General features: G+C 44.3%; 1 protein-coding gene across 1 annotated transcript; it reads left to right on the forward strand.

Moving 5' to 3' along the window:
* LOC140739225 (beta-microseminoprotein-like) lies at window positions 1-25,358 on the forward strand. Its single transcript, XM_073067358.1, has 4 exons — window positions 1-99; window positions 2,118-2,202; window positions 13,144-13,246; window positions 24,834-25,358. Exons 1-4 carry the CDS (start codon window positions 91-93, stop codon window positions 24,940-24,942), a joined length of 306 nt encoding a protein of 101 aa, XP_072923459.1. The 5' UTR covers window positions 1-90; the 3' UTR covers window positions 24,943-25,358.
* The last annotated feature ends 697 nt before the right edge of the window (window positions 25,359-26,055 follow it).

Genomic DNA, 26,055 nt, shown 5'->3' on the forward strand with positions numbered 1-26,055 from the left:
TGCAGATTGGCTGAGACGCCGATCCAGCACTGACATTAGCACAGCCAGCTGTGATCTCACTGCCTCACCGAAGACTCCAGAGTACCAATAATGGCCCAGGTCAGTCTGTATTTCCACCTAATTCTTAATGTGTATTCACTGTCGGGAGATCTGAAGGGCTGTTTGAATGCTCCTATCCAGATCGGTGAGACCAGATCAATGACAATATCCTCACTATTTAAGATTAAAGCACTTCAGTGCTTACTGCAAAGGGTGAGATGGGCGAAGCTCTCTCCCACAAGGATCAGAAAGCTCCAGCTCAGTTCGTCATTTTGGGAGAATTTGATAGCTAGATACTTTATTGATCTCAAAGGAAATTGCAGTGTCACAGTAGCATTACAAGTGGACAGATGTACAAATATTAGAAGAGAAGTAAGAAAGAATAGAAAGTTTTACCTCAAACAGTCTAGCAGCAGGGGGTCATCACATCTCCAGCTATAGGTTGACACATTATAGAACCCAATAGCCAAGGGTAAGAATGACCTCATATAGTGCTCTTTGGAGCAACGCAGTTACCTGTTACTAAAAGTAATAGTCATATCCTGACATATTAACAGGTTTGGAACCGAGACATCTGGAAGGAGTTCAGATGAAATTCTGCCATGAGTAATAGAACAGGTTTGAGGGACTGTCTGGCCTCTTTTTGAGGTTAGCTTCCAAGATCTGTGGGTCTCGGAGGTAAGAGCAAGGTGACTGGGAGCACTCTCAGAGAGTTAGAATGGACAAAAGGGGCCAAATGGTCTCCCTCAGTGTTGGGTGTAATTGCTCCCTGGTCCAGTGAGCTCAGCAGTAAAACCACTTGCTGATGAGGGACCAAATCACCTGAAGCGGTCGAAGGAACTCGGCCACTTCAGCCACTGGAGCCTTGAACATTGCCTCAGATCCCGGGACAGGAGGGAAAGAGGAGCATAACATGCCTCATTAGAGTCAGCCCTTCAGCCCATCATGTCAATGCCAAGCATCCATTTTCCAGGTATACCAGCCCGTTTACCAGCACTTTATCCATAGCTACTCTACCTTGGTGATTGAAGTGCTTGTCTTAATACTTGCAAAATGCTGTGAGCGTTGCTTCTCCATCAGCCACTCAGGTAGTCCCTTCCAGATTTCAGCATGGGAGATACATTCATCCACAGATCCCTTTTAAACCTCCCACCCCTTACCCGCAACCTATGTCCTATAGACTTAGACACCTGTGCGGTGACATGAGGTTTCTTCCTGTGATCCATATCTATGTCTCTTATTGTGTATATCTCTGTTAGGTTCCCCTTCAGCCTCAAATGCTCCAAACAAAAAAAGCCCAACCTGTCTGGCCTTTCCTCTTACACAAAATATTCTGCTCCAGGTTACATCCTGGAAAATCTCCTCTGTACCCTCTGCAGTACAACCAGATCCCCAGAATCAGGTTTATACCGCTGGCATATGTTATGAAATGTGTTATGTTGTGGCAATGGTACATAATCATTTCAAAAAAAAACTATAAACTGCAATAAGATGTATATATTAAAAAATTAAGTTAAATAAGCAGTGCAAAAAGAGCTGAAAAAGTATTGGGATAGTGTTCATTGATTCATTACCCATTCAAAAATCTGATAGTGGAGGGGAGGAGGCCATTTCTGAAACACTGAATGTGTGTCTTCAGGTTCCTCCTTCTTGTTGGTAGCAATGAGAAGAAGGCATGTCCTGGGAGGTGGGGATCCTTAATGATGGATGATGCCCTTCTGAGAAATTGCCTTCTGAAGGTTTTGATGCTGGGAAGCTAATGCCCATGATGGAACTTGCTGAGTTTACAACTTTCTGCAGCTGTTTCCAGTCCTGTGCAATTGCCCCTCCATACCAGACAATGATACAACCCGTTAGAATCCTCTCCATGGTACAGTTGTAGAAATATGTGATCCTTCCTGCTGGTTTACATATTCTTATCGTCTCTCAGAATCTGCACTGATTTTGGACTATGCCAGGGATGAACTCGTGACACAGCTATTAGGGCAAGCTGCTGACGGTGATTTCATAGGCAGGTTATGGGAGGTGACAGATAGTCTCATTTGGTCACACATTGAAACTTACATGTGTTCTTGCAGAGAGTTATTGTCTGTGTCGCACTGCTCCTGATGGCTTTTGACTTGTGCCACGGTGATTGCAAGTTTGTGATGAAAACTGAGAGTGGTAAGTCAAATTCCAAAATACCCAACCCCTTCAATGTCCTCTCCTCCACCTATTCTCCAAAGAAAGGAAGGCAGATCTTAAGTACAACAATCTGATTGTGTGTGTATGTATGTGCACGCGTGTGTGTGTGTAAAATGGATGGAAACAAGAAAGGGAGAGAAAAAGCAAGGAAGTTAGAGAAAAAGAAGAAAGGGAAGAGAAAGGGAACAAAGGAAGAAAAAGAGACAAAAAGATAAAATGTGATATAGAGAAAGGGGGGAAAAGAAGACAAAAAAGAGAAAAAATGTGAAAGTGAGAAGGGAAGAGAGAGAGAGAGAGAGGGAGAGAGAGAGAGAAAGCTGGTAGGCTATCACCAACATCAAACAACTGCACACCATTACCCTTGCATTTATATCATGGTCTTTGGGTCTCCCAATGAGTTTTTTAATGAACAAGGTATCTCTCAGTTGTTGTCATTGTTGTAATAAAGGAAATAAGGCTGCTTAAAATGTGCAGAGCAAACTTCAACACTCATCACTGTGATAATGAACAGATTCACTTCAATCAGAAAAATGGTGTCAATTGAAGCATGAGGTCACCAGGTATCAGCGGCCAGTGCTTCTTTGATATACTGCTGTGGAACTTTTTGATGTTCACCTGGGAGGGCAACTAGTCCTCAGTTTCAGCTAAATGACGGCACTGCCCGTGGCATTTCAGTGTCAGTGTCAGTATAGACCTCAGTGACCAGTGTGGGACTCGAGTCACTGACCCAGAGTGCACAAAAGAGTTTTGAATCACTTCTGACTGACACAGTGCATAGTGCAGCAATCCTCATTACAGCACTGTCAGGTCAGCAGAAACTTGAACACTATTTCTAGTATGGTACTGAGGGAGTCTCAGAATCTCAGAACTTGCCTTTTCCAAATGAGATCTTAAGACAGGACCTTGTTATCCCTCTCAAGTAGACACAAATGATCCCATCATCCTATTCTGAGGAGAGCGATGGGGTTTCACTCTGATATGTTAGCCGACATTTAATAAAGATCTGTGATTAGATAAATAACTGTTAGAGCTTGTTGTGCACATATGATATTAGTGCCAACTTTGCTCCTTCCCTTCCCTTCACCTCCTTATTCCTCTTCCTTACAAACCTGATGAAGGGTTTAGGCCTGAAGCATTGACTGTTCATTCCACTCTCAGGGTTTTCTGTCCTTTTTAATGCCAAGGACCAATACCATTCAGCAAGGGGTCCATGGACTCCAGGTTGGGAACCCCCTACCAGATGCTGCCTGACCTATTGAGTTCCTCCAACTTTCTGTGCATATTGCTCCAGATTTCCAGCATCTGCAGAATCTGCTATGCTGATGACTGCACAATTCCATCGCAGTGAAGAAAGTCTGACTTACATGCAGTCATGGGCAAATGTGGTAAGTTACAAAAATGCCAGGTGATGGCTATCTTCAACACGAGGTCTAGCCACCTCACCTTGTCACAAAACCATGGACATCCTGAAGGACAATACTGATAAGAAACTTAGCTGGAGCCCCCAATAAACAGGGCATGGAACAAGAACAGTCAGAGGCCGTGTACACCGACAGGGCATGAATTAGGAGTGTGCCTGAACACCCAACTCATCACTATAAACTTATCTTCAACAATTTTCCAGAACTCAACACCATCCAAGATAAAGCAGAGATTTTTCACAAACACAAGGAAATCTCCAGATGCTGGAAATCCAAATCAACACACACAAAATGCTGGAGGATCTCAGCAGGCCAGGCACCATCTGCAGGGTGTCCTGATGAAGCGTCTCAGCCCGAAACATCAACTGTTTACTCTTTACCATAGATGGTGCCAGGCCTGCTGAGGTCCTTCAGCATTTTGGGTGTGAAGAGGAGATTTTTGTTTATTTTTTTATCTCTATGTTGGTACAACCTGATGTCCTGGCATGTCCAACACCCCTGCAATCAGCCACCTGTAATTCAGAAAACAAAACTGCCTCTATCTGCTACATTAAGTCATTTGGTTCCATCCTATCAATTTCCTTTGTCCTGTCAGTTCCTCCCATCACCTTCTCTGCAACATAAAATTACATTTGCCACTTAGAAATTCAAGGACAGCTGGTGCAAGGGAAGTGAACCACCTCAAGTTGCACGTAACCTTGACTTGAAAATATACTATGCATCCTGCATCATTGTTCAGTGGAACTTCGTGAGTTCCATTACCACTCAGATCTTAAAAAGTTGCATCATGATTCATTGGTAATGGGCAATGAATGCTGAAATTGCAGGAGATACCCACATCCCAATGAATGAAGAAACAGAACCAGTGAAGAAACAGGACCCAACCAATCAGCATTCATATCATAGCTAATCATTTACCTCAGTGCCACTTTCCTACATTTGCTCTGTATCTCTTGATTACCTAAGTACTGAAAAATATATCACTTTTTGTCTTCAGCACATTCTGTGAGCTTCTCCCTTATGCAGACAGTCTCGGAGACTCAGGGCTCTCTGGAATGAAGACATTTATTGGTTTTTCCCTCTTCATTCTGTGCTCCTGTTCAGCCACAGAAGACTCACCTTCACTATCAGGTCCAGTTACCTGACGGTGCTGAAATTTGCATCGTGAATTGGATGGAGAAGATAGCTAACATGAAACAGAAACTGAAGCTGTGGGGGTGGGGGGGGGGGGAGGCTGTTCCCTCTTGATAATCATTGAGTGCAAGGAGCTCCAACAGTTTGAAGTTCAAAGTCCAAAGTAAATTTATTATTGAAGAATGTATCTGTCACCATGTACTACCCTGATATTCATTTTGATCTTGCTCTGACCAAAACCCTGCTCGTAGACCGAGGCAATGACTCCAGCCGACTTTTGGTTCATCTGGAGATCTGGGATCAAGTCTGTGGGGATAAAATTTTCAAAGTACCGGAGAAGGGGCAGGAGGGAGTGGGGAGGGTAATAGAGCAGATGTACCCTTCGACCTGAATTCCACCTTCTTATATGGTTGCATCTGTCGATCCTGTGTGTGGATGACATACTGAGCCCCTTGCTGTGAAGGATCGACCCTGCCTCGTGACATCAGAATGTGCCACTCATCCTGTCTGTGCCTTTGTGGAAAAAATACCCTTTGGGCGCATCCACTAAGCATTAAAATTCCTGGAGGCATAATGGGATAAGGACGCAATGGATCTTATGGGATGGTTCCCTCATCCACTATCAAGCCACTGGGGCAAAATACCTCACTGCCAGGAATTTCAAATAAGCACTAAGACTTTACTTGGATGTTGGACAGAATACACGTTCCCGGATAGATCCTTAATGCCCATCCAGTCTCAGTCACACTAGATGCTGCTTCGGGGGGCTGCAGTGCAGACAAGACTATCGCCCACGTTCTCCAAGTGTGCAAGTTCCATTCTGTTGCTCAGCGAGCCCTTGGACTCGGGTGCAGTGGCTACCTCCCTGCTCACCGTTGGTTTATCGAGCCTCTTCCGGGCTGCTCACACCTAGGAGTACAGATCAAAAGGGAAACAAGCAAAGGCTGGAAATCTGAAGGGAAATGGAAATTACAGGAAGCACTCGGTTGTGGCAAATTAATCCTTTCTGATGCTAAGCATCATTTCTCGCTCCTGTTACGTACCCCGTAACTGGGTTGTCAAACCAGCAGAAATGGAACACTCGTTGGAGTCTGTAATGACTAGAAACTAATAAAGTTTATTAGCAAATTAAGTAATACAGTACACTAAATGCAAGGATATAAATGTAACAGGTTAGCAATGATAATATACACATATACACAGAAATATGGGAATAGGAATCAGCCAAGCTCTATCGAAGTCTAGGGGTAAATGATCAGTCTTCAAGTGAAGCAGAGTTCAGTTCAGTTTAGTGTAGTTTGAGGCAGTTGTTGTGGTACCGTTGGAGAGAGAGAGAGTGAGAGATACAGCTGAAATTTCAGGCAAACCCATTGTCTTCTTGTCCCGTTGTGGTCACCGACTGTGACCCCTCTGTTCCAGATGCGACCGCTCTTCCGTTGTGAACCCGTCACCCAGCCAAGGGTGGACACACAACAGGTCCCCACCGGCTGTACCTTTACACCCTGTGAGCCTCTGGCCGATTCCCGTGAATCGGTCCTCCAAACTCCCACCAACTTGCGGGGGCACAATGCTGTCTTCAGGGTCTCGTGGCGTGTCTCCTGTGTCTTAGCAAACCCGCTATTTTAGTCCCCCCCCCCCCATGGGGTATCACCTGTCCATCAGACTTCACCACTTCCTGTTCTCTCAGCAGGAGTGTTAACGAACAGTTCAGGATCAAAGCAAATGTCCGTGGCAGTATCAGTGCAGACGCCAAAATACTGAATTATGTGTGTCTCTCTCTCTATCTCTCTCTCATTAGCAGCATCCATTCTGCAGCTCTGCTTGGCTTCACACATAACACTCCGATGGACAGTCTGAGTGCAGGTGGACACAAGGGATTCTACAGATGGCTGGAAATTTTGAACAACATACACAGACTGCTGGAGGAAATCAGCAGCTCAGGTAGCATCAATGGAGGGGAATAAATGGCTGAGATACTTCGTGTTGAGTCTGAGCCCAGGGCAATACTCAGTCAAGGCACTAGAGTGCAGCAGCATCTCAGCAGCAACTTCATCTTCTCCTGCTGTTACGCTTAAAGGTTCGATGTGTTGGGTGTGCAGAGATGCTCTTCTGCACACCGCTGTTGTAACTAACGTGTGATTGTTTGAGTTATGGTGGCCTTCTTGTCAGCTTGAACCACTGGCCATTCTCCACTGACCTCTCTCAATATCAGGGCTATTTCGCCCACAGACTGCCCCTCACTGGATGTTTTTCTTTAGATTTAGCACCTTTCTCTGTAAACTATAGAGATTGTAGTGCATGAAAATCCCAGGAGATCAGCAGTTGCTGAGATAGTCAAATCATCCACCACAACCATTCCACCGTCAAAATCACTTAGACCACATTTCTCCCCCAGTCTGATGTTTGTTCTGAACAACAATTGAACCTCTTGACTATGTCTGCATGATTTTATGCATTGAGTTGCTGCCGTATGTTTTGCTGATTAACTATTTCCGTTAAAAAGCCATTTACTCGTGTCCCGTAATAAAGAGGCTGCTGTATGCAAGTTACTTGAAGTACAGGGTATTTATTTTTATTGTGCTTTTGTTATTGTATTCTTCACACTTATTATGTTTTTTATGGAGTGTCTGAACCAGAGTAACAATCATTGTACGTTTCTTCACACTAACGTAGAATGACAATAAGCAATTTTGAATCTTGACGTGGGCAGACATAGACAAGTGGAAGAATCTGAGGGAGAGAAGAAAATAGGGTTTATTTCATGATTAGTGTAAATGGGTGCCTGTGGGATAACATGAACTTAGTGAGCTGAAGATCAACACACACAAAATTCTGAAGAAACTTAGCAGCTCAGGCAACATCTATAGAGGGGAATAAATAGTCGACTTGGAGATGCCAGACCTTTCATCGGGATTTGACTGCTTATTCCCCTCCATAGATGCTGCCTGTATTGGTTGTTGGTTTATTATTGTCACATGTAGCAAGATACAGTGAAACACTTGTCTTGCATGTAGCTTATACAGATCAAATCATTACATAGTTCATTCATCCAGAATAAGGTAACACTACAACAGTGCAGAAAGAAGTGTAAACCTACCAATAAAGTGCAGAACACGTGAATAATAAAGAACAAGACCATAACAAGGCAGATTGTGAGGTCAAGAATCCAACATATCATACAAGAGGTATACTTAAGAGTCTGATAACAGTGATTATAGAAGCTGGTGATCTTTGAGCCAGGTAGTTCTTGCTTAATGGCTGCATTGATAAGATGCGTTGTTTGTGATCTTTCAAGAATCATTTGATACTGGCATAGTTCCAGAGGACTGGAAAATTGCTAATAAGAAGGGAAGAAGGCAAAAGAAAAGAAATTTTCCTCAACCATTGACCTCAATGGTTGGGAAAGTGTTGAAGTCCATTATTAAGGATAAGGTTTCAGGGTACTTGGAGACTAATGATAAAATATGTCAGAGTCAGCATAGTTCCTGTAAAGGGAAATCTTGCCTGACAAATCAGAGTTCTTTGAAGAAGTAACAAGCAGGGTGGACAAAGGAGAGGCAATGGATGTCATTTACTTGGATTTTAGAAGGCAGTTGAAAGGTGCCACTCTTGAGGCTGCTTAACAAGATAAAATCCCATGGCTTTACAGGAATGATGCTGGCATGGACAGAGGAATGGCCAACAGGCAGGAGGCAGTGTGTGGGAATAAAGGGGGCCTTTTCTGGTTGGCTGCCAGTGTCTAGTGGTATTCCTCAGGGGTCAATATTGGGACCACTACTTTTCACATTGTTTGCCAGTGATTTAGATGATGGACTTGATGGCTCTGTGGCAAGGTTTGCGGATGATACAAAGATGGGTGGAGGGGTAGGTAGTGCTGAAGAAGCAACGCAGTTGCAGAAGGACTTAGACAAATTGGAAGAATTGGCAAAACAGGGGCAGATGGTCTACAGTGTTGGGAAATGTATGATACTGCATTTTGGTAAAAGGAACAGAAGTGCAGACTATTGTCTAAATGGGGAGAAAATTCAAACATCAGAGGTGCAAACGAACTCAGGAGTCCTTGTGCAAGACTCCCAGATGCTTAATTCACAGGTTAAGTCTGTGGTAAAGAAGGAAAATGGCATTCATTTGAAGGGGAATAGAATATGAAAACAAGGAGCTAATGCTGAGGTTTTAAAATACACTATTATTGGAGCATTGTCAACAATTTGGGGCCCTATATCTCAGAAAGGATGTGTTGTCCTTGGAGATGGTCCAGAGGAGGTTCACAGGGATGATTCCGGGAATGAAGGGTTTAACGTATGAGGAGCGCTTGGCAGCTTTGGGCCTGTACTCTCTGCAGAATGCAGGGGGATCTCATTGAAACCTACCAATTGTTGAAAGGACCGGATTAGGTGGATGTGGAGAGGCTGTTTCCTATGGTGGGAGTGTCCAGAACTAGAAGGCACAGCCTCAAAATTGAGGGGCAACCATTTAGAACAGAGGTAGCAAGGAGTTTTTTTTTAGCCAGAGCGTAGTGAATCTGTAGAATGTTCTGCCACAGACAGCTGTGGAGGCTGAGACCATGGGTATATTTAAAGTGAAAATTGATAGTTTCCTGATTGGCCAGGGCATCAAAGGTTATGGTGACACACAGGTATACTGTATAAGGTTGAGTGGATTCCAGAATCAGCCATGATGAAATGGTGGAGCAGACTCAATGGGCTGAATGGCCTAATTCTGCTCCTATGTCTTATGGTCCTAAAGGAATTTGTATCTGCAGTTTATTTAATTTCTCAGTAATATAGTAAATTGATTGTTTGATTAAGCATTCTCCTATGGGTTACATGTAAAAAACACATGAATGACAAAAGTTTGCACCCACGACCCACTAAGCAAGCAATAGCAAAGCCCCCAAAGAGAGACCATGATCTGCAGTACATCAAAAACTGCAGTCCATAACCCAGCACTTTGATACGCCACATGCTCTCTCGCTCACTAACAAGGGATAAGAGTGGTGTCCTCTTTCCACAGCAAGAGAGAAACCAACAGATGGATGTTTTGATGTTATAATCTGAAGCAAAGATTATTCGAGTTCACCGGACTCCAGAAAGTGATCCCCTGAGTGCAGAGGCCTCCGACTGCTGCACCTGCTGTCTTGATGTTATAATCTCCACAATGTTCCAGTTGGCAAGGAATTAAATCATCCACAGGGCAGCATCACCAAGGCCCCAAAGGTACATGTCTTCCAGGCCATTCCTGGAGAGACTGAAGACACTTGGCAAGCTCTGGAAGCAGAAACTAACTGCCATATTGACCCGCAGTTTGAGCGCAGCTGTAGATCACGGACTCCGACAGGACCTCAGCCACCTTGAAAAGGAAAAAAAAAGAGACATTAAAGAGAAGAATTGAAGCTGCCTTGCAGATGATCTCAAAGAAGTCGACCTCTGGCACTATCCTTTGCTCCTCTGGTCGCACTATTGCCGCACAAGCATTACACAAGTGTGCTGAGAAAATTCAAGCAATGGTGGATGCCTGAAAGTCAAAGGATGCGTGGTCCTTTTTTAGGTTTTGTCAATAACTCTAACAGTTAATGCCAAAGCTTGCTACTGCGCTCCACCCCTTGAATGCATTAATGCAGATTGGGAAGAAATGGCAGTGCACAAAGAAGTGTGAATTGGTTTTCCAAACGACGAAAGAAATAGTGATGCCAGACACTGTTCTCACACATTGTGATCCACATCATCCAGTGAAGCTTGCCTGTTATTGCCTCCCCTAATGGTACGGGTGCAGTCATGTCACGTTATGAGTGATGGAAGCGAACACACCATAGCCTTTGCATTATGCTCTCTTACCGGTGCAGAGAAAAGATACGCACAGATTGACAGATAGACCTTGAGTCTGGTTTGGGGTGTAAAATGTTTTAACCACTCCCTGTACAGGAGAGAGTTTATCTTTGTTACTGATCATCAACCACTAGTGTTCATTTTCAATCCACAGAAAGATGTTTCACTAACAGCAGCACTAATGCAGGGATAGGCTCTGTCTCTTGGAGGGCACAATTACAGGATCAAATTCAAGAGGATAACTAAGTATTGGAAATGCTGATGGACTATCCTCTTTACCCTTGGAAAAGGATATACCTGAAAACTTGACAAAGGGAACACCCTTCTTGTCACATTCTCCTTAATGCAAATCAATTGTCTCCCTATTACAGTGGAGATGGTCCAAAGGGAAACCAGAAAAGACCCAACACTGTCTCAGGTCTGCATGGCCAGCCAAAGTGTGCAGAAAAATATCCGATTCCCCATTTTTACCAGCGTCAGGATGAATTTGCCCTTGACAGTGGTTGCTTTATGTGGGGATTGGGAGTTGTTGCACCATCCAAGCTGAGGGCTGAAGTGATGGAGGAGCTGCACGCTGGGCATCTAGGCATGGTCAAGATGAAAGCGTTGGTTCAAAGCTTTGTCTGGTGGCCAGGGATAGATCAGCAGATTGAGCAGCTTGCCGTGCACTGTTCAGGTTGTCAGCACGAGCAGAAGTTGCCATCAGCTCTCCATCCCTGCTAATGGCCTAGGATTCATGCAGATTTTGCCAGGCCATTCAAGGGCACAATAATAATAATAATAATAGGCATCCGTTAGTGTCATGAGACCATGGATTTGCGCCTTGGAAGGTTTCCAGAGCGCAGGCCTGCACACGGTTGTATGGGAGACCGGCAAGACTTCCCCTCTCCACGCCACCGATGTTGTCCAAGGGAAGGGCACAAGGACCCAATCAGCTTGGCACCGGTGTCGTTGCAGATCAATGTGTTGTTAAGAGCCTTGCTCAAGGACACAACACGCTGCCTCAGCTGAGGCTCGAACAAGCGACCTTCAGATCACTAGGCCTTATCCACTAGGCCACGCGCCAACACTCAAAGGCACAAATTTCTTGGTAGTAGTGGATGCAGTTACAAACTGGGCAGAAGTGTTCCCGATGGCCTCCACTACAGCCTTGCACTCAGTTGATATGTTGAGAAGGCTGTTCTCAAGGGCTGGTATTTCAGAACACTTAGTCAGTGACTTGGCAGAAAGGTTTGTCCAGAGTCTAAAGAACACACTGTGAGCAACGTTGGCAGGACGCACTAACCTGACACTGAATCAAAAGCTCGCTAATTCCCTCCTTCCATATTGCAATGCAGCACACTGCGCAGACAACAACTCTCCAGCTATGCTGTTCCCGGGTCACCCCTTATGCTCACACGTGGGGCTACTCAAACCCAATCTCAGGAGTATGCAGGACAAACAGCTGAGACAAATTGTGGGCTTCGCAAGCAAGGTGTGGACAAGCAGTCCTGGTGACGGACTGCAGAGGTGATCAAAAGTGGGTACTTGGAAAGATTAAGGGCAGAACTGGACTACTCTCATTGAGAGTACGGCTGATGTCATCTGGAGACAACACATCGATCAGTTGAGGAGAGCAGAGTCAAATGTTGGAGAAGAAAGGTGCTCAAAGCTGTCAGAACCACTTTCTGCAGTCCCAGAGTCAACTCCTACAACCACCACGGAGGAGGCCCCAGAACCTGAGATTGTTTTATGACCACGTCTCATCGGCCAAGCAGAGTGATCCCCCTTGTCAGGAAGGACGTTATCCCACAAGAGTAAGAAAACTTCCACAGCAACTAAATCTTTAGCCCTTAATGGGACAATTTAAAATTTGCTATGCTGTGGATGTACAGTATATATAGTAGTTGTATTATATGGTAGACTGTGTATATAGATGACTAGAGAGAAACATATTGCATATTTGAGTTGAGCTGCATTCTGTATAGAGTTGGAATTTATAGCTAAGCAGGGAATGGAGCATATTTAATATTTCAGTAATATTTGAGGAATACTGTGAATATATTGTTTGACTGAGCTTTCTTTCTTTGCTTACATAGTTCATTATGGATTATGTGTAAGAAGCACGAGAATGGCATATGTCATTATGGCACCAAGTCATATGTGAGCGCCTCACTAAAGAAACAAAAGGTTAAAACTATACACAAGTTCCTGGGCTTTCTTTCAATTAGTTTCTGAAGTTACAAAACATAACAGTAGTTTCTGCCCAGTGGGAGAGAGAAGAGAGAACATCCTGAGTTGGCTGAGTTTCTCCGGCACTTTGTGTGTGTTGCTCAATATGTCCAGCATCTTCAGAATCTTTAGTGTTTGTGCTGAGCCAAAGAGCCTGTTTCTAAGCTACTTAGCTTTATGATCTGACGACTGAATCTCGATCAACCACCCTGATCTGAGACGGGCTCTGATCTTTATGATCCGACGACTGAATCTCGATCAACCACCCTGATCTGAGACGGGCTCTGATTTTGCCAGTGGTGTCTGACAGTGAGATCTCTTGTTTGCAGAGTGTTTGGAAAAGGGAATTTCGCATAGCGTTGGCTCTATGTGGAAGGGTGACGACTGCTACTCCTGCTACTGTGGGAAGGTCACTGCGATATGCTGCACAGAGTAAGTCACACACGTTTGACTCCTAAGGACAAGAATGCAGGTCCTATTAGTTCGAAATTTCCATGTCCTTTAAAATCTGGAATTATTTTCCATTTAATTGGCATTTTTAATTGTGTATGCTTGATACCTGTCAAGTTTAAAAGGCTTGTAACCCCTACACCCTAACCTCTACAATCACCCCCCCCCCCCACTGTTGTGGTTTTTCGTGCTTTTCAAATGACCAGGAGACGCAGAAAATTCTTCAAGAAGGGTTAAACTTTAATTTGCAAATCAAAGTTGAGACAGTCATTGAGCTAGTCGCTGAATGCCTCCCGATTCTCGGATACAGCCGCTTTTTAAAGCAAACCTGGTTTCGCTGCATTAACATATCCAAGCGGTGCATATCACAGTACATCCGTTACTATTGTTTTTACCTATTGACTTATTCATGTTCTAGTCTTGACTACATAGCTTTAATTACACAGCAGACAAGTTCAAAGCAAAATATCCCTGAGTTACTTTTCATTAACACATATTGTCTCTACATTGCTTTAGTTACACAGCCGACATGTTCAAAGATCCCTGAGTTACTGTTCATTAACACATATTGTATCTACATTCAATTGGATACCTGATTAGCATATATTGACACATCATTGTCTTTTAGCATTTCACACAGTTTTGGTTACACAGCAACTTCACAACTGGCGACCGCTCCCAGCCACCTCTCCCTAGCATATACCAACACACCATAGTTTTTAGCATTAAGTTTTATACTCCATAATATTCATATTCTCCAATATATTCCCCCTTTGAGACCCCTCTGGGTCTCACACTCACACAGTGAGAAGACTAAGAGTCTGCGCACAAAAGCCCCAATAAACTCAAGCACTTATTCCCAAATCTCAGGTTAAACTAAAATTTCCTGCGCCAAGACCTCAAAGTATTCTCTCCCTGTTACCCTGGGCCGCTGAGCCAAAAACCTGTCCCTTTGTACCTGAGACAGGGAAAAAGACTCAAAAGCCCTTACAATCTGCTCCCACACTGTCGTTCTGCTCCTGTTCATCCTGCAGGTGTTGTAGGCTGTAACGATACATTTCCAGTGTTTCTGTCTCCACTACGCCAGCTTCAGCAATCGTCACGAGCATCGGAAACTGTTTGGTTGCAGTACGCACTACAAAAGATTTGAGACAAGGAAGAAAACAGCACAGCACAAGCACACAGCTCAACAACACAATACTGACAGTTATTGCTACTTTAGTCATCCATGCTCCCCATCCTCCGAGTCTACTTTCCAACCAATCAAAGAACTGATGTCCGAACCCTGCATTCTGTTGGACCTCCGTCCGCAGATTCCTTAACTTATCCATTGCTCTGGTGAAAGACCCTTCTGGGCTAGTATTGTTCGGTATGAAAGTGCAGCATTGGTCTCCAAACATTACACACACACCCCCTTTCTCTGCCAAAAGCCAAACCAGTACCTGTTTTGCCACGCCACCCTGCTAGTTGCAGCTAGCTGTTGCCTTAAGGCCTCCAGTGCATCATCGGTGTAGTTGATGAATCTCTGTTGATTGTAGTATATATAGTTTATCCATTCAACATTTTTGCTTACCCCTATCACAGGTATGATAGCTTCCCAGTGAGCATCTCATGCGGTGTCAGGCATGTCACTCGATTAGTTTGCATGCGGTAACTCATCAATGCTAACGGTAAAGCATCGACCCAATTAAGTTTAGTATCTGCACCAATTTTGTTTAATTTGGCTTTCAGGGTTCCATTAATTCTCTCTACTATGCCCTGCGACTGAGGGCGGTATACACATCCAAACCTTTGCTTTATCCTCAGCGCCTGTAGTACCAGTTTGACCACTTTCTGGATAAAAGCTGAACCATTGTCTGAGCTAACTTCTGTAGGTATTCCAAACCTGGGGATTACTTCATTTGTCAGGAATTTTACCACTGTCTCTATCATGTCTACATAATCGATCACTAAATGTTCAAATGGTCCTTCAGGTACAGGAATGTGGCCTATTGGGGTTGTAATTCCCTTCCGAACATTATTTTGTGCGCATACCTCACACTGTGACAAGACAAAGTCCACTGAAGCCTGTAAATAAAGGTGACCAAAAACCATCCTTCTTTATTTCCCTTATCACTTCCCCCTTTGCACAATGGTCCATCCCATGTGCTTCTGAAATCAGAATCGTCAGTAGAGGGGTGGGCGCTACCAACAAACCGTCTTCCGTGCTCCACAAGCCTTCCGGGTTCTGCTTGGCCCCCCTTTTTCTCCACATTGTCTGTTCTGCCAAAGTTGCCTTACCTTGTATTTCAATTAGGTCCTCCACGTCAGGTTCTGGAGTTAGGCTTACCTGGGGGGCAATGACGGCTGACATACATCCAGACGCTTTTCTAGCTGCCTCGTCTGCAGCTTGATTTCCCTTTGTTATTACATCGTTTCCCTTTTTATGTGCCTGGCATTTGACCACAGCCAATGCTTTAGGTTTCATTATGGCTTTTATTAAGTCTAGAATTTGCTGACAATGTTGTATGGGAGCTCCGCTACTTTTTTTTTAAAAACCTCTCTGCGTCCACACTGCCCCGAACAAATGGCATACTCCGTGAGCATATGCTGAATCAGTATAGGTGTCTACTTTCTTACCTTCCATCATTTCACACGCAGCTGTCAAAGCTTTGAGTTCTGCTAGTTGGGCGGAACACGGTTGGGGACAGGACTCCATCCTAATAATCTGATAGCTCGACTGATCCTGCTGCACCACTGAGAATCCTGCGTGATTTCCATCATAATCCCTATAACAAGAGCTATCTACGAACAGAACCTTTTTATCCATCTCCTCTAGTGGTTCTGACCGTAAATCTGCTCTCAATTTGGCAAATGCCATCGTCTTCCCTACACAATCATGGGGTTCTCCTTCATAGTCTAAAGGGACAAAATCGGCTATATTACTGGTAGTGCATCTCTGTATAGTTATGTCAGGAAATGTCAATAGCATCTGATACGCTGCTATCCTGGCTGGTGTCAACACAAATTTCCCTTTTTCCAGCAGTTCTGCTACTTTGTGGTGCTGTCTGCAATTCCTGCTTAATAGTACTGAAAGCTATCTCCGCCTCTCCATTCCACTGTAAGCCGTTCTTTAAATTAGTATGTCCTGCTTCTTTCATTATCTTTCTTAAAGGTGCCACAATCTCAACATATTCTCCTATCCAATCTGAGCTGTACCCTGCCATTCCCAAAAATGTCATCATCTGCCCTACAGTCTGGGGTTTTGGGGCCTTAGCTATTGCCTCAATCTGATCTGGTGCTATCGCCTTCACTCCCTTGGATATTACCCTGCCTAAGTACTCCACTTGCTGCGTGCAGAATTGCAGTTTCTTTTTGGATACTTTATGTCCTCCGTGCGCTAGCTTCTCTAACAGAGTTACAGTGTCCTGCTTACACTGTTCCTCGCTGTGGGAGCAAATCAACAGGTCATCCACATATTGTAACAATGTACTTCCCAACGGCATGCCCTCTAGGTCTGCCTTCAATACCTGATTAAAAATGTGTGGTGAATGTTTAAATCCTTGCGGCATTCTGGTATAGGTATACTGGGCGCCTCTGTAGGTAAATGCAAACAAATACTAAGCACTCCTATTTAAGCAACCCCTGCACTGTCGACGCTATTCCTTCTTTATTTTCTGGTCTTAGTGGGTATCGTGGTCTCCTGGGTGGAATTGCTCCTCTCTTTAGCTTTATTTCCACCGGACTAGCTGTTTTTATTTTCCCTACGTCCGCGTCATGCTGTGACCACAGAATAGGCGGCAACTCATCTAACCTTTTATCTTTCTGCTGGCCTCTTTCCTTTCCCAGCAAGGGCATGTGTGGTTGGGGAGTTATTTCGACCTCTCTCACTGTCCCTACCATATCTACACTTACCATTATTTTAATACAATTGTTGTCTTCTGATATCCACACCTCTGGCGTGATTTTCCTCCACACTGTTACGGTTTCAGCACTCTTAACTAAAGGTCCTAAGTCTTTAGACTGATATCCCTTATTTATCACCAATGTTACGTGGGGCGCAGCCTCCGGTATCCTGTACCATTTTTCTAAAAAGGTGTTCCACTTAACTTGTAGAGCTGCCCCTTGCTTTCCAATCATCACAGCCTCCCCTTCCAGGTGCTTTTGGGTACATACCTCTAGGTGCCACCGCTCCTCTAACTCCCTGTTCTGAGTCTCGTCAAAAATCACTGTACAATGTAGCTCAGATTTGGGCACTACAGCCCTAGGTAATAGAGCCTGCATGCCCTTTTTCCATTTTTCCCAGGTTTCCTGAATCTGATCTGCAATGTCTCCTATCCAAAAGGCATTAGCCTTCTTGTCTTCTTGCACTATCAATTGAACCCCTGCTCTTTTCACACTCAGCCCATTTCTGGTGCATTCTAATTTTAATTCCAGTTTCAACAAGGCATCTCTGCCTAACAAATTAATCGGAGTTCCTTTAAGTACTAGCACCGGCAAAACAATTTCTTTACTTCCCATTCTCAACCGCACTGGAGCCGTGCACTGTGTTAACTGTGTTTTCCCGATAACCCTACCGTCTTAATAAACTTTCCTGACATGGGAAGGTGAAGGGCATACTGTGGCTGGCTGATTACATTCCCAGCACAATCTCTCTACCTCTCTTTCCCACTGTCTTCTCACTGGTCTCCTTTGCCCATAGCTCCTCTGTCCCCCTCCTTGGGACTTCCACTCCTGTCTGGGCTGTTTGAATTTAGTTTGTTCCTGATAGAACATTTGTGGGGATGCTCCCTCAAAGTTAATTATTGGCATGGGGTTTTCCAGCCCTTGTCTTACAGTATGATCGGCCCCTCCATATAGCAGTGTTTTGTCCAGTTCGATGGCTGTACTCGAACCGGTGGTTGTTGGCAGCATCTTTTTATTTTTCTCTTTTTCCTTCTTTTTGAGTTCTTCGAGCTGCATTTGTGTTAACTTTCTTTGCACCTCTTCCTGCTGCTCAGTCAACCTTCGTTTGTCTTTCCGGTATTTCTCAACGGCATGGACTACGTGGTCTCTAAATTCTTGTGGGGTCTTTGACGTTAACCCAACCACCTCCTCCAGTTTGGATTTTACTTGTGGTGGCATTGCATCCAAAATGCTATGTCGGAACAGTGAGGTCATAAATAAGCTATTCTCCACCTCTTGCTCAGTCTCCAGTCTCCACCTTTTCAACTGGTTTTCTACGTAGGCTGCTGGGTTTTCAGTGTCTCCCAGTGGATCCCCTTTTAAGGCTTTGGGGTCCACTTTGGGCGGATAAAGCTTTCTGAGGGCCTGCCATACCCTCTGCCTCACTCTGTCAAACCCGTCTCCATCAGTTCTTGGGTCGTTCGAGTTTACTATGCCAGCCATTTCCATTAGTTCGTTAAATTTGGAGGTTCCCATCAACCTTATCAACAGTGCCTTCAAATCTCCCATAGCCAATAATCGTCCTGCTGTTTCTTCCTCAAAGGCTCTCATCCATTTCCCTGCTCCTTCATGTAAATTGTGCAGAGTGTTTTTCAGCCCTTCTAGGTCCTGGGATCCCCAAGGGATATACTGCACTTGTCCTGATCCTTTAACTAACAACGGCATCATTCTTCCTCCTCCTTCCCCCCTGCCCTGGCTTTCCTCCTCCCCTGACTCCCCATCTGTCTCTGGGTATGTCTTTACTGCCTCCCACACAAATGTCTCCGGGGTTCTGCTCTTCCCTCAGTCTCCCTGTGGAGTCCTTCCTTTCTGTCTTGATTCAATGCCTGGTGGGCCCCTTGAATATTTTTCGCATCTCTCCTGGTAATCCCATTTTTGTAACTTACCTGACTCTCTCTCTACTTCCGCAAGCCGCTCCCCTACTGCCTCCTTCTGTCCTTCTAGGCTTCTGCCCTCTACCTCTTCCCCATAAATTCTCACACCCTCTCTCTCTCTCCACTTAACTCTTGCTCCTCAAATGAGTCACCTTCTCTAGTCTGTTTATTCCTATGGTATAATCGGTACTCCTCATATTCCTTCGCCTCCCTCAAGTATATCATCCGTTCAATCTGTTCTTGCATTTCTCTCTGTACCTGTTCTATCTTTATCTTTTCTGCCTGCATCTCCTGCCATATCGTCGCTTTTTCCTTCTCATATTGTTTTTTCTCCTCCTCATTATCCCAAACCTGTACTTCTCCCTGCATGTTTACTGTTCCCGTTAGCAGGGGGCACTGCTTAGGGGTTCCTTCCTCATTATAGGGAGGGGGGTTTTCTGTTGCCAGCCTCTCACTGTACCTTTCTCTCTCTCTCTCTCTCTCTCTCTCTCTCTCTCTCACACACACACACACACACACACACACACACACACACACACACACACACACACACACACACACACACACACACACACACACACACACACACACACACACACACACACACACACACACACACAGTTTCTCCAGCACCTCTGTATCTTTCTCACTTGCAATCAATATTCTACCTGTCCTCCTCAGCCTTTCTCCCTCCGTTCTAAAGAGTTTTAGCACTTCCATTTCTTGTTCTCTTTTTTGCTCCCTTTTCTTAGATTTATCTTTTGATTTGTACTTTTTAGTTAGTTCCTCCATTTCTTCGCACAAACTTACATCAAATGTTCCTTCTTTTGGCCACTTTGTGACCAGGTTTTTGGTTCTTTTTTCCCATTTTTCTGAAGTTTTTGTGATCTCATTTTGAAAAAATGGGAATTTTTTGCTCAGAATCTCTACTGCTGTTCCTTTACCTGTCATGTTATCTCTCTTGTTAATGTACTTTTGTCCCTACTTCTATTCTAACACCTCGCCCGAGCAGACCCTTCTTCTCTTAAGGCGGTAACCGTGAGGACTTTCTTCCCTAATTCTATTCTAACACCTCGCCCGAGCAGACCCTTCTCTCAAGGCGGTAACCGCGAGGACTTTTTTCCCTAACTCTATTCTAACACCTCGCCCGAGCAGACCCTTCTCTCAAGGCGGTAACCGCGAGGACTTTTTTCCCTAACTCTATTCTAACACCTCGCCCGAGCAGACCCTTCTTCTCTTAAGGCGGTAACCGCGAGGACTTTCTTCCCTAACTCTATTCTAACACCTCGCCCGAGCAGACCCTTCTTCTCTTAAGGCGGTAACCGCGAGGACTTTCTTCCCTAACTCTATTCTAACACCTCGCCCGAGCAGACCCTTCTTTCAAGGCGGTAACCGCGAGGACTTTTTTCCCTAACTCTATTCTAACACCTCGCCCGAGCAGACCCTTCTCTCAAGGCGGTAACCGCGAGGACTTTCTTCCCTAACTCTATTCTAACACCTCGCCCGAGCAGACCCTTCTCTCAAGGCGGTAACCGCGAGGACTTTCTTCCCTAACTCTATTCTAACACCTCGCCCGAGCAGACCCTTCTCTCAAGGCGGTAACCGCGAGGACTTTTTTCCCTAATTCTATTCTAACACCTCGCCCGAGCAGACCCTTCTCTCAAGGCGGTAACCGCGAGGACTTTTTTCCCTAACTCTATTCTAACACCTCGCCCGAGCAGACCCTTCTCTCAAGGCGGTAACCGCGAGGACTTTTTTCCCTAACTCTATTCTAACACCTCGCCCGAGCAGACCCTTCTCTCAAGGCGGTAACCGCGAGGACTTTTTTCCCTAACTCTATTCTAACACCTCGCCCGAGCAGACCCTTCTCTCAAGGCGGTAACCGCGAGGACTTTTTTTAACGTATTAACTTATTTGTACTTACCCTCACTGCAGTGTTCTTGAGCAATCCTCTGAGCCTCCTCCGTTAACCCCCAATTCTGCCAGATTCTTTGGACCGGAGAGACCCTTTGGCAGCGGTTCCACACTTCCGAGACTCCAAGACCTCCTCAAAGCCAACAGAATTCTTAGTCCAAATTGTCGCAAAAAAGCACTTTCCTTTTGTTTTGGGTGCACCCATAATTCTGTTAGCCTTGTGGGGGTCCCTAGAGGACCGGGAAGCGTTCCCAATCTGCCGTTTCCCTTCTGCGGGTCTCTGCCCGATCCTGTTCGTGACGCCAATTATGTTGTGGTTTTTCGTGCTTTTCAAATGACCAGGAGACGCAGAAAATTCTTCAAGAAGGGTTAAACTTTAATTTGCAAATCAAAGTTGAGACAGTCATTGAGCTAGTCGCTGAATGCCTCCCGATTCTCGGATACAGCCGCTTTTTAAAGCAAACCTGGTTTAGCTGCATTAACATATCCAAGCGGTGCATATCACAGTACATCCGTTACTATTGTTTTTACCTATTGACTTATTCATGTTCTAGTCTTGACTACATAGCTTTAATTACACAGCAGACAAGTTCAAAGCAAAATATCCCTGAGTTACTTTTCATTAACACATATTGTCTCTACATTGCTTTAGTTACACAGCCGACATGTTCAAAGATCCCTGAGTTACTGTTCATTAACACATATTGTATCTACATTCAATTGGATACCTGATTAGCATATATTGACACATCATTGTCTTTTAGCATTTCACACAGTTTTGGTTACACAGCAACTTCACAACTGGCGACCGCTCCCAGCCACCTCTCCCTAGCATATACCAACACACCATAGTTTTTAGCATTAAGTTTTATACTCCATAATATTCATATTCTCCAATACCACCGACACCAAACGTAAGTAATAACCCCATATTCATAACCATAAACCTTGTATAAGGAGGAGGAAGATCCCAATAAAGGCAAGTGTTGGACCTGGTTAACAGAGACGTGAGTCAGATTAAAGTGTCAGGGTCACATGACACAGAATCCCAAGCAACAAGAGGAAAATTTTCCCCACTGCCACATAAGTACAGCATAACCAGATAGTGACACGCATTTCATTATCTCAGTTCATAAAACGCCAAAAAAAAGCCTAGATACCGAGAAGGCAAAAAAAACCCAGAAAGTTAAACCCAAGCTGGGACCACGAAAAACAAATCACTACTGAACTCAAAGTAACAGGGTTGAGTGACACTGAATCTTCAGTAAACCCTATTAATTTAATCCTGGGGATCCCCACACACTCAGATACAAAATAAAGATCAGTGCAAGCTAAAAGTAGGGAAGTTACTTCTTACTTTGGGATGAAGCCCAATGACTAGGTCACATTACAATCTACTGCCCAAAAGGTCAAAATAAAGTTGTTTACACGTTTTGGCTTTCTATAGCCTATAAGGAAATCAGAGTCGTGCAACGGTTAGTTCTACTGTCTCACAAGACTTCAGCTAAGATTGGAGCATCCACCATGGTCACTGAAAGAGATCTTATGATGTAGTTTGGGGTAAACCTGGAATGTGATGCTAAACTCAAACCACTATAGTACCCACCTGACATTGGAAGTTTCGAACCTGGATCTTTTTGTCGAAGGAAACATGGAGAGATATGAGACAGCACTGGAGTTATGTGTGCAATTTTTTTTTATCGATGTACCATAGAGAGCACCCTAGCTTGTTGTATAATAGGTTGGCATGGCAACTGTTCTGTAAATGACCGCAAGAAACTGCAGAGAGTTGTGGACACCACTAAGCACATCACGGAAGCTAACCTCCTCTCTATGGACTCTCTCTGCACTTGTCACTGCCTGAGTACAACAGCCACAATAATCAAAGACCCCTCCCATCCCTGGGCATTTTCTCTTCTCCTCTCTCCCATCGGGCAGAAGATAGAAAAGAACCTGAAAGAATGTAACATTGGGTTCAAAGGCAGCTTCTGTCCCATTGATATCAGATTCTTGAATCAGAATCAAATTTAATATCACTGACATATGTTGTGAAATTAGTTAATCTTTAACTGTGAATTACAGTAAATATATATATATATATATATATATAGACTTATCTGACCACGTGATAACTACATGTCTCACATGAACAACTTCAGGTCACTGAAAGCAGTACTCCACGGAGAACTCTCTCAGGGCAAGAGAGATCGTGGTGCCCCACACAAGGGGTACAAAGACCAACTTAAGCAGCAGCTCTCTCAGGCAAATATGAATTGCAGCAGCTGGCTTCTGACAGAAACTGCTGGAGAATGCTGATTCACGGGGGAGCCCAGAATTTTGAGGAATCCTGAAGAGCATAAATAATATTTAAATTAAATGAGTAGTCCAAAAACAGAAATTCACATGCAGCATCCTTATGTTCAATGTCCATTCAGAAATCAGATGGCCAAATGGACTTCTTGTACAGTAACCTATACTCATTCTACTTAGTGTTCTCCGTACTCCTGTCAACTCATGCCAGGTTCCGCCACTCACCTAAACATTTGCTGTTGCTGGGTCTGAATCATGGACTTCCACATCCAATGGCACAGTGGCAGAACCTTCACCAAAAGGGCTGCACCAGGTCATTTCATCTTCTTAAAGGCAATAAATTGTGACCTTGGATTAAGTATTGGTATTGGTTTATTATTGTCACAAATACTAAGATACAGTGAACAAATTGCCTTGCATATTGCTCATATAGATTATTGTGGTAGAACTAGGTAAACAATAACTATGCAGGATAAAGTGTAAAAGCTATCAGAGCCAGTGCAGTGTGCTAGACGATAGAATGCAAGATCATAATGAGGTAGATTGTGAGGTCAAGAGTTCAACTTATTGTACAAGACGTCCATTCAAAAGTCTGATAACTGTAGTATAGAAGCTATCCTTGAGCCTGGTGGTATGTGCTTTCAGACATTTGTATCTTCTGCCCAGTGGGAGAGAGGAGAAGAGAGAACATCCAGGGTGAGTAGGGTGCTACACTGAGCCAGTGAGAAGTGTAGATAGAGTCCATAGATGGGAGGTTGGTTGCTGTGAAGTGCTGAGCTGTGTCCAAAACACGTGCAGTTTCTTGCAGTCACATCCAGAGCAGTCACTATACCAATCCTTTATGCATCCAGATAGAATGCTTTCTATGGTCATTGGTAAATATTGGTAAGGGTCGACAGAGTGACACTCAGATCCAGAAAGTTAAATTGAAAGTAGAGATTATGCCTTTGTTTTGAATGGGAGCAGGGCAATTTGTTCTGACTTTATTTCGTAGAGCATAAGAGAAGGAAAGGAGATTTGATAGAGGAATAAAAAATTATGGGGAGGTGTAAATGCAATTCGGCGTTTTCCACAAAGATTGAGTGAGACTTAAGCTAGAGGTCATGCTGTGTCTTAAGTGCGAAAGGTGAAATATTTAAAGGGGAACCTGAGGGGGAACTTCTCCACTTAGAGGATGATGAGAGTATGGAACAAGCTGCAAGTGGAAATGATCTACTTCGACATTGATGAGAAATTTGAGTAAGTACTTGGATAGGAGGGGTGTGGAGAGCTATGGTCCAGGTCTGGATCAATTGGACTAGGCAGAATAACCGCTTGACACTGACTAGATGGGCCGAAGGTCCTGTTTCTGTGCTGTAGTGCTCTATGTTTTTCTATGCCTCTATAAATACTTGCAGCATTACAACACACGTCAAAGGCTTTGGAGCGTCCTGAAAGAGACGCTGTGCTACAGAAAGTCAAATCTCTTCCTAGATTACTATGTAGATAAGTGGAATGTAACTTCAAGTGTGATCACTAACCCAGTGTCTCCTTTCCTCTCCCTTTAGGTACATTCAACCTCCTGATGTCTCCAACAGCTGCGAAATAATTTTTGACAAGAGACTTTGCAGATATAAGACCTACAGGAAAGATAACCCGAACATCTTGTGTGACTAGAAATTGGGAATGGAACAGTGAGATTCATGGGAGCAGCTTGACCCTTGTCCCCTAAGCTGCCTCCATATCCTTGGACTAACCAAAACACCCAGCCATCCTTCAATAGACCTTCAGTGCAATGGAGTCTAAATGTCATGCTGTAACCTCATCCACTGCCTGTCAAAGCCTTTAAGTAATTAAATAAATCCTATCTGATCAGCTTCTGTTTAGAACATAAACTGAATGCACACTTACAGCCTTTTCCTGGAATTCCTTAAACGTGGAAATTTTCTCCAGTATTCCAGCGATTTTTATGCTCGTGACATTATTGCTCATCCCGAGAAGGTGGTGGTGAAGTGCCTTCTTGAAGCACTGCAGATCTTCTGGTGAAGGTACCTCCAACAGTGCTGTTTGACAGGAGTTTCCTGGAACTCAGTCTAGAGCTAATAAATACAGGGTTTGGAACAGAGCATAGAACAGTACAGCACAGCACAGGCCCTTCAGCCCAAGTTGTGCCAGACCTTTGGTATGCTCCAAAATTAATCTAACCCATCCCTCCCACATAGCTCTCCTTTTTTCATTCATTTATGTGCCTATCTGAGTCTCTTAAGTGACCCTAATTTAACTGCATCTACCTCTTTGCCTACTAGCACACTCCATGCCACTCTCTGTGTAAAAATCCTACCAGAGAGCTTTCCTCTGAACTCCTTAAAGTTATGCGCCCTTGTATTATCCATTTCTGCCCTGGGAAAAAGCCTTTGGCTGCTCACTCTATCTGTGCCTCTTATCATCTTATACACCTCTGTCTAGTCTCCTCTTACCCTCCTTCAATCCAATGAGAAAAGCCATAGCTCGCTCAACCTATCCTCATAAGACATGCTCTCTAATTCAGGCAGCAGTCTGGTAAATCACCTCTGCATCCTTTCTAATGCATCCACATCATTCCCATAATGAGGCGACCAGAACACTGACATATTTCTAGGTCAAGAAGAGAATCTGTATGGGTTGCCCATGCACCGACTACCCTTGTCTCAGTACATGGTAGAGATCACAGGTTAGGTAGATTTTCAGGGATTATCTTAAACAGGAATGGAGAGAAATGGAGGGAATTCCAAAGCTCTGAGCTTGGACCCT

This window comes from Hemitrygon akajei, chromosome 1, assembly GCF_048418815.1.
Source record: "Hemitrygon akajei chromosome 1, sHemAka1.3, whole genome shotgun sequence".
In the NCBI taxonomy this organism is placed as follows: domain Eukaryota; kingdom Metazoa; phylum Chordata; class Chondrichthyes; order Myliobatiformes; family Dasyatidae; genus Hemitrygon; species Hemitrygon akajei.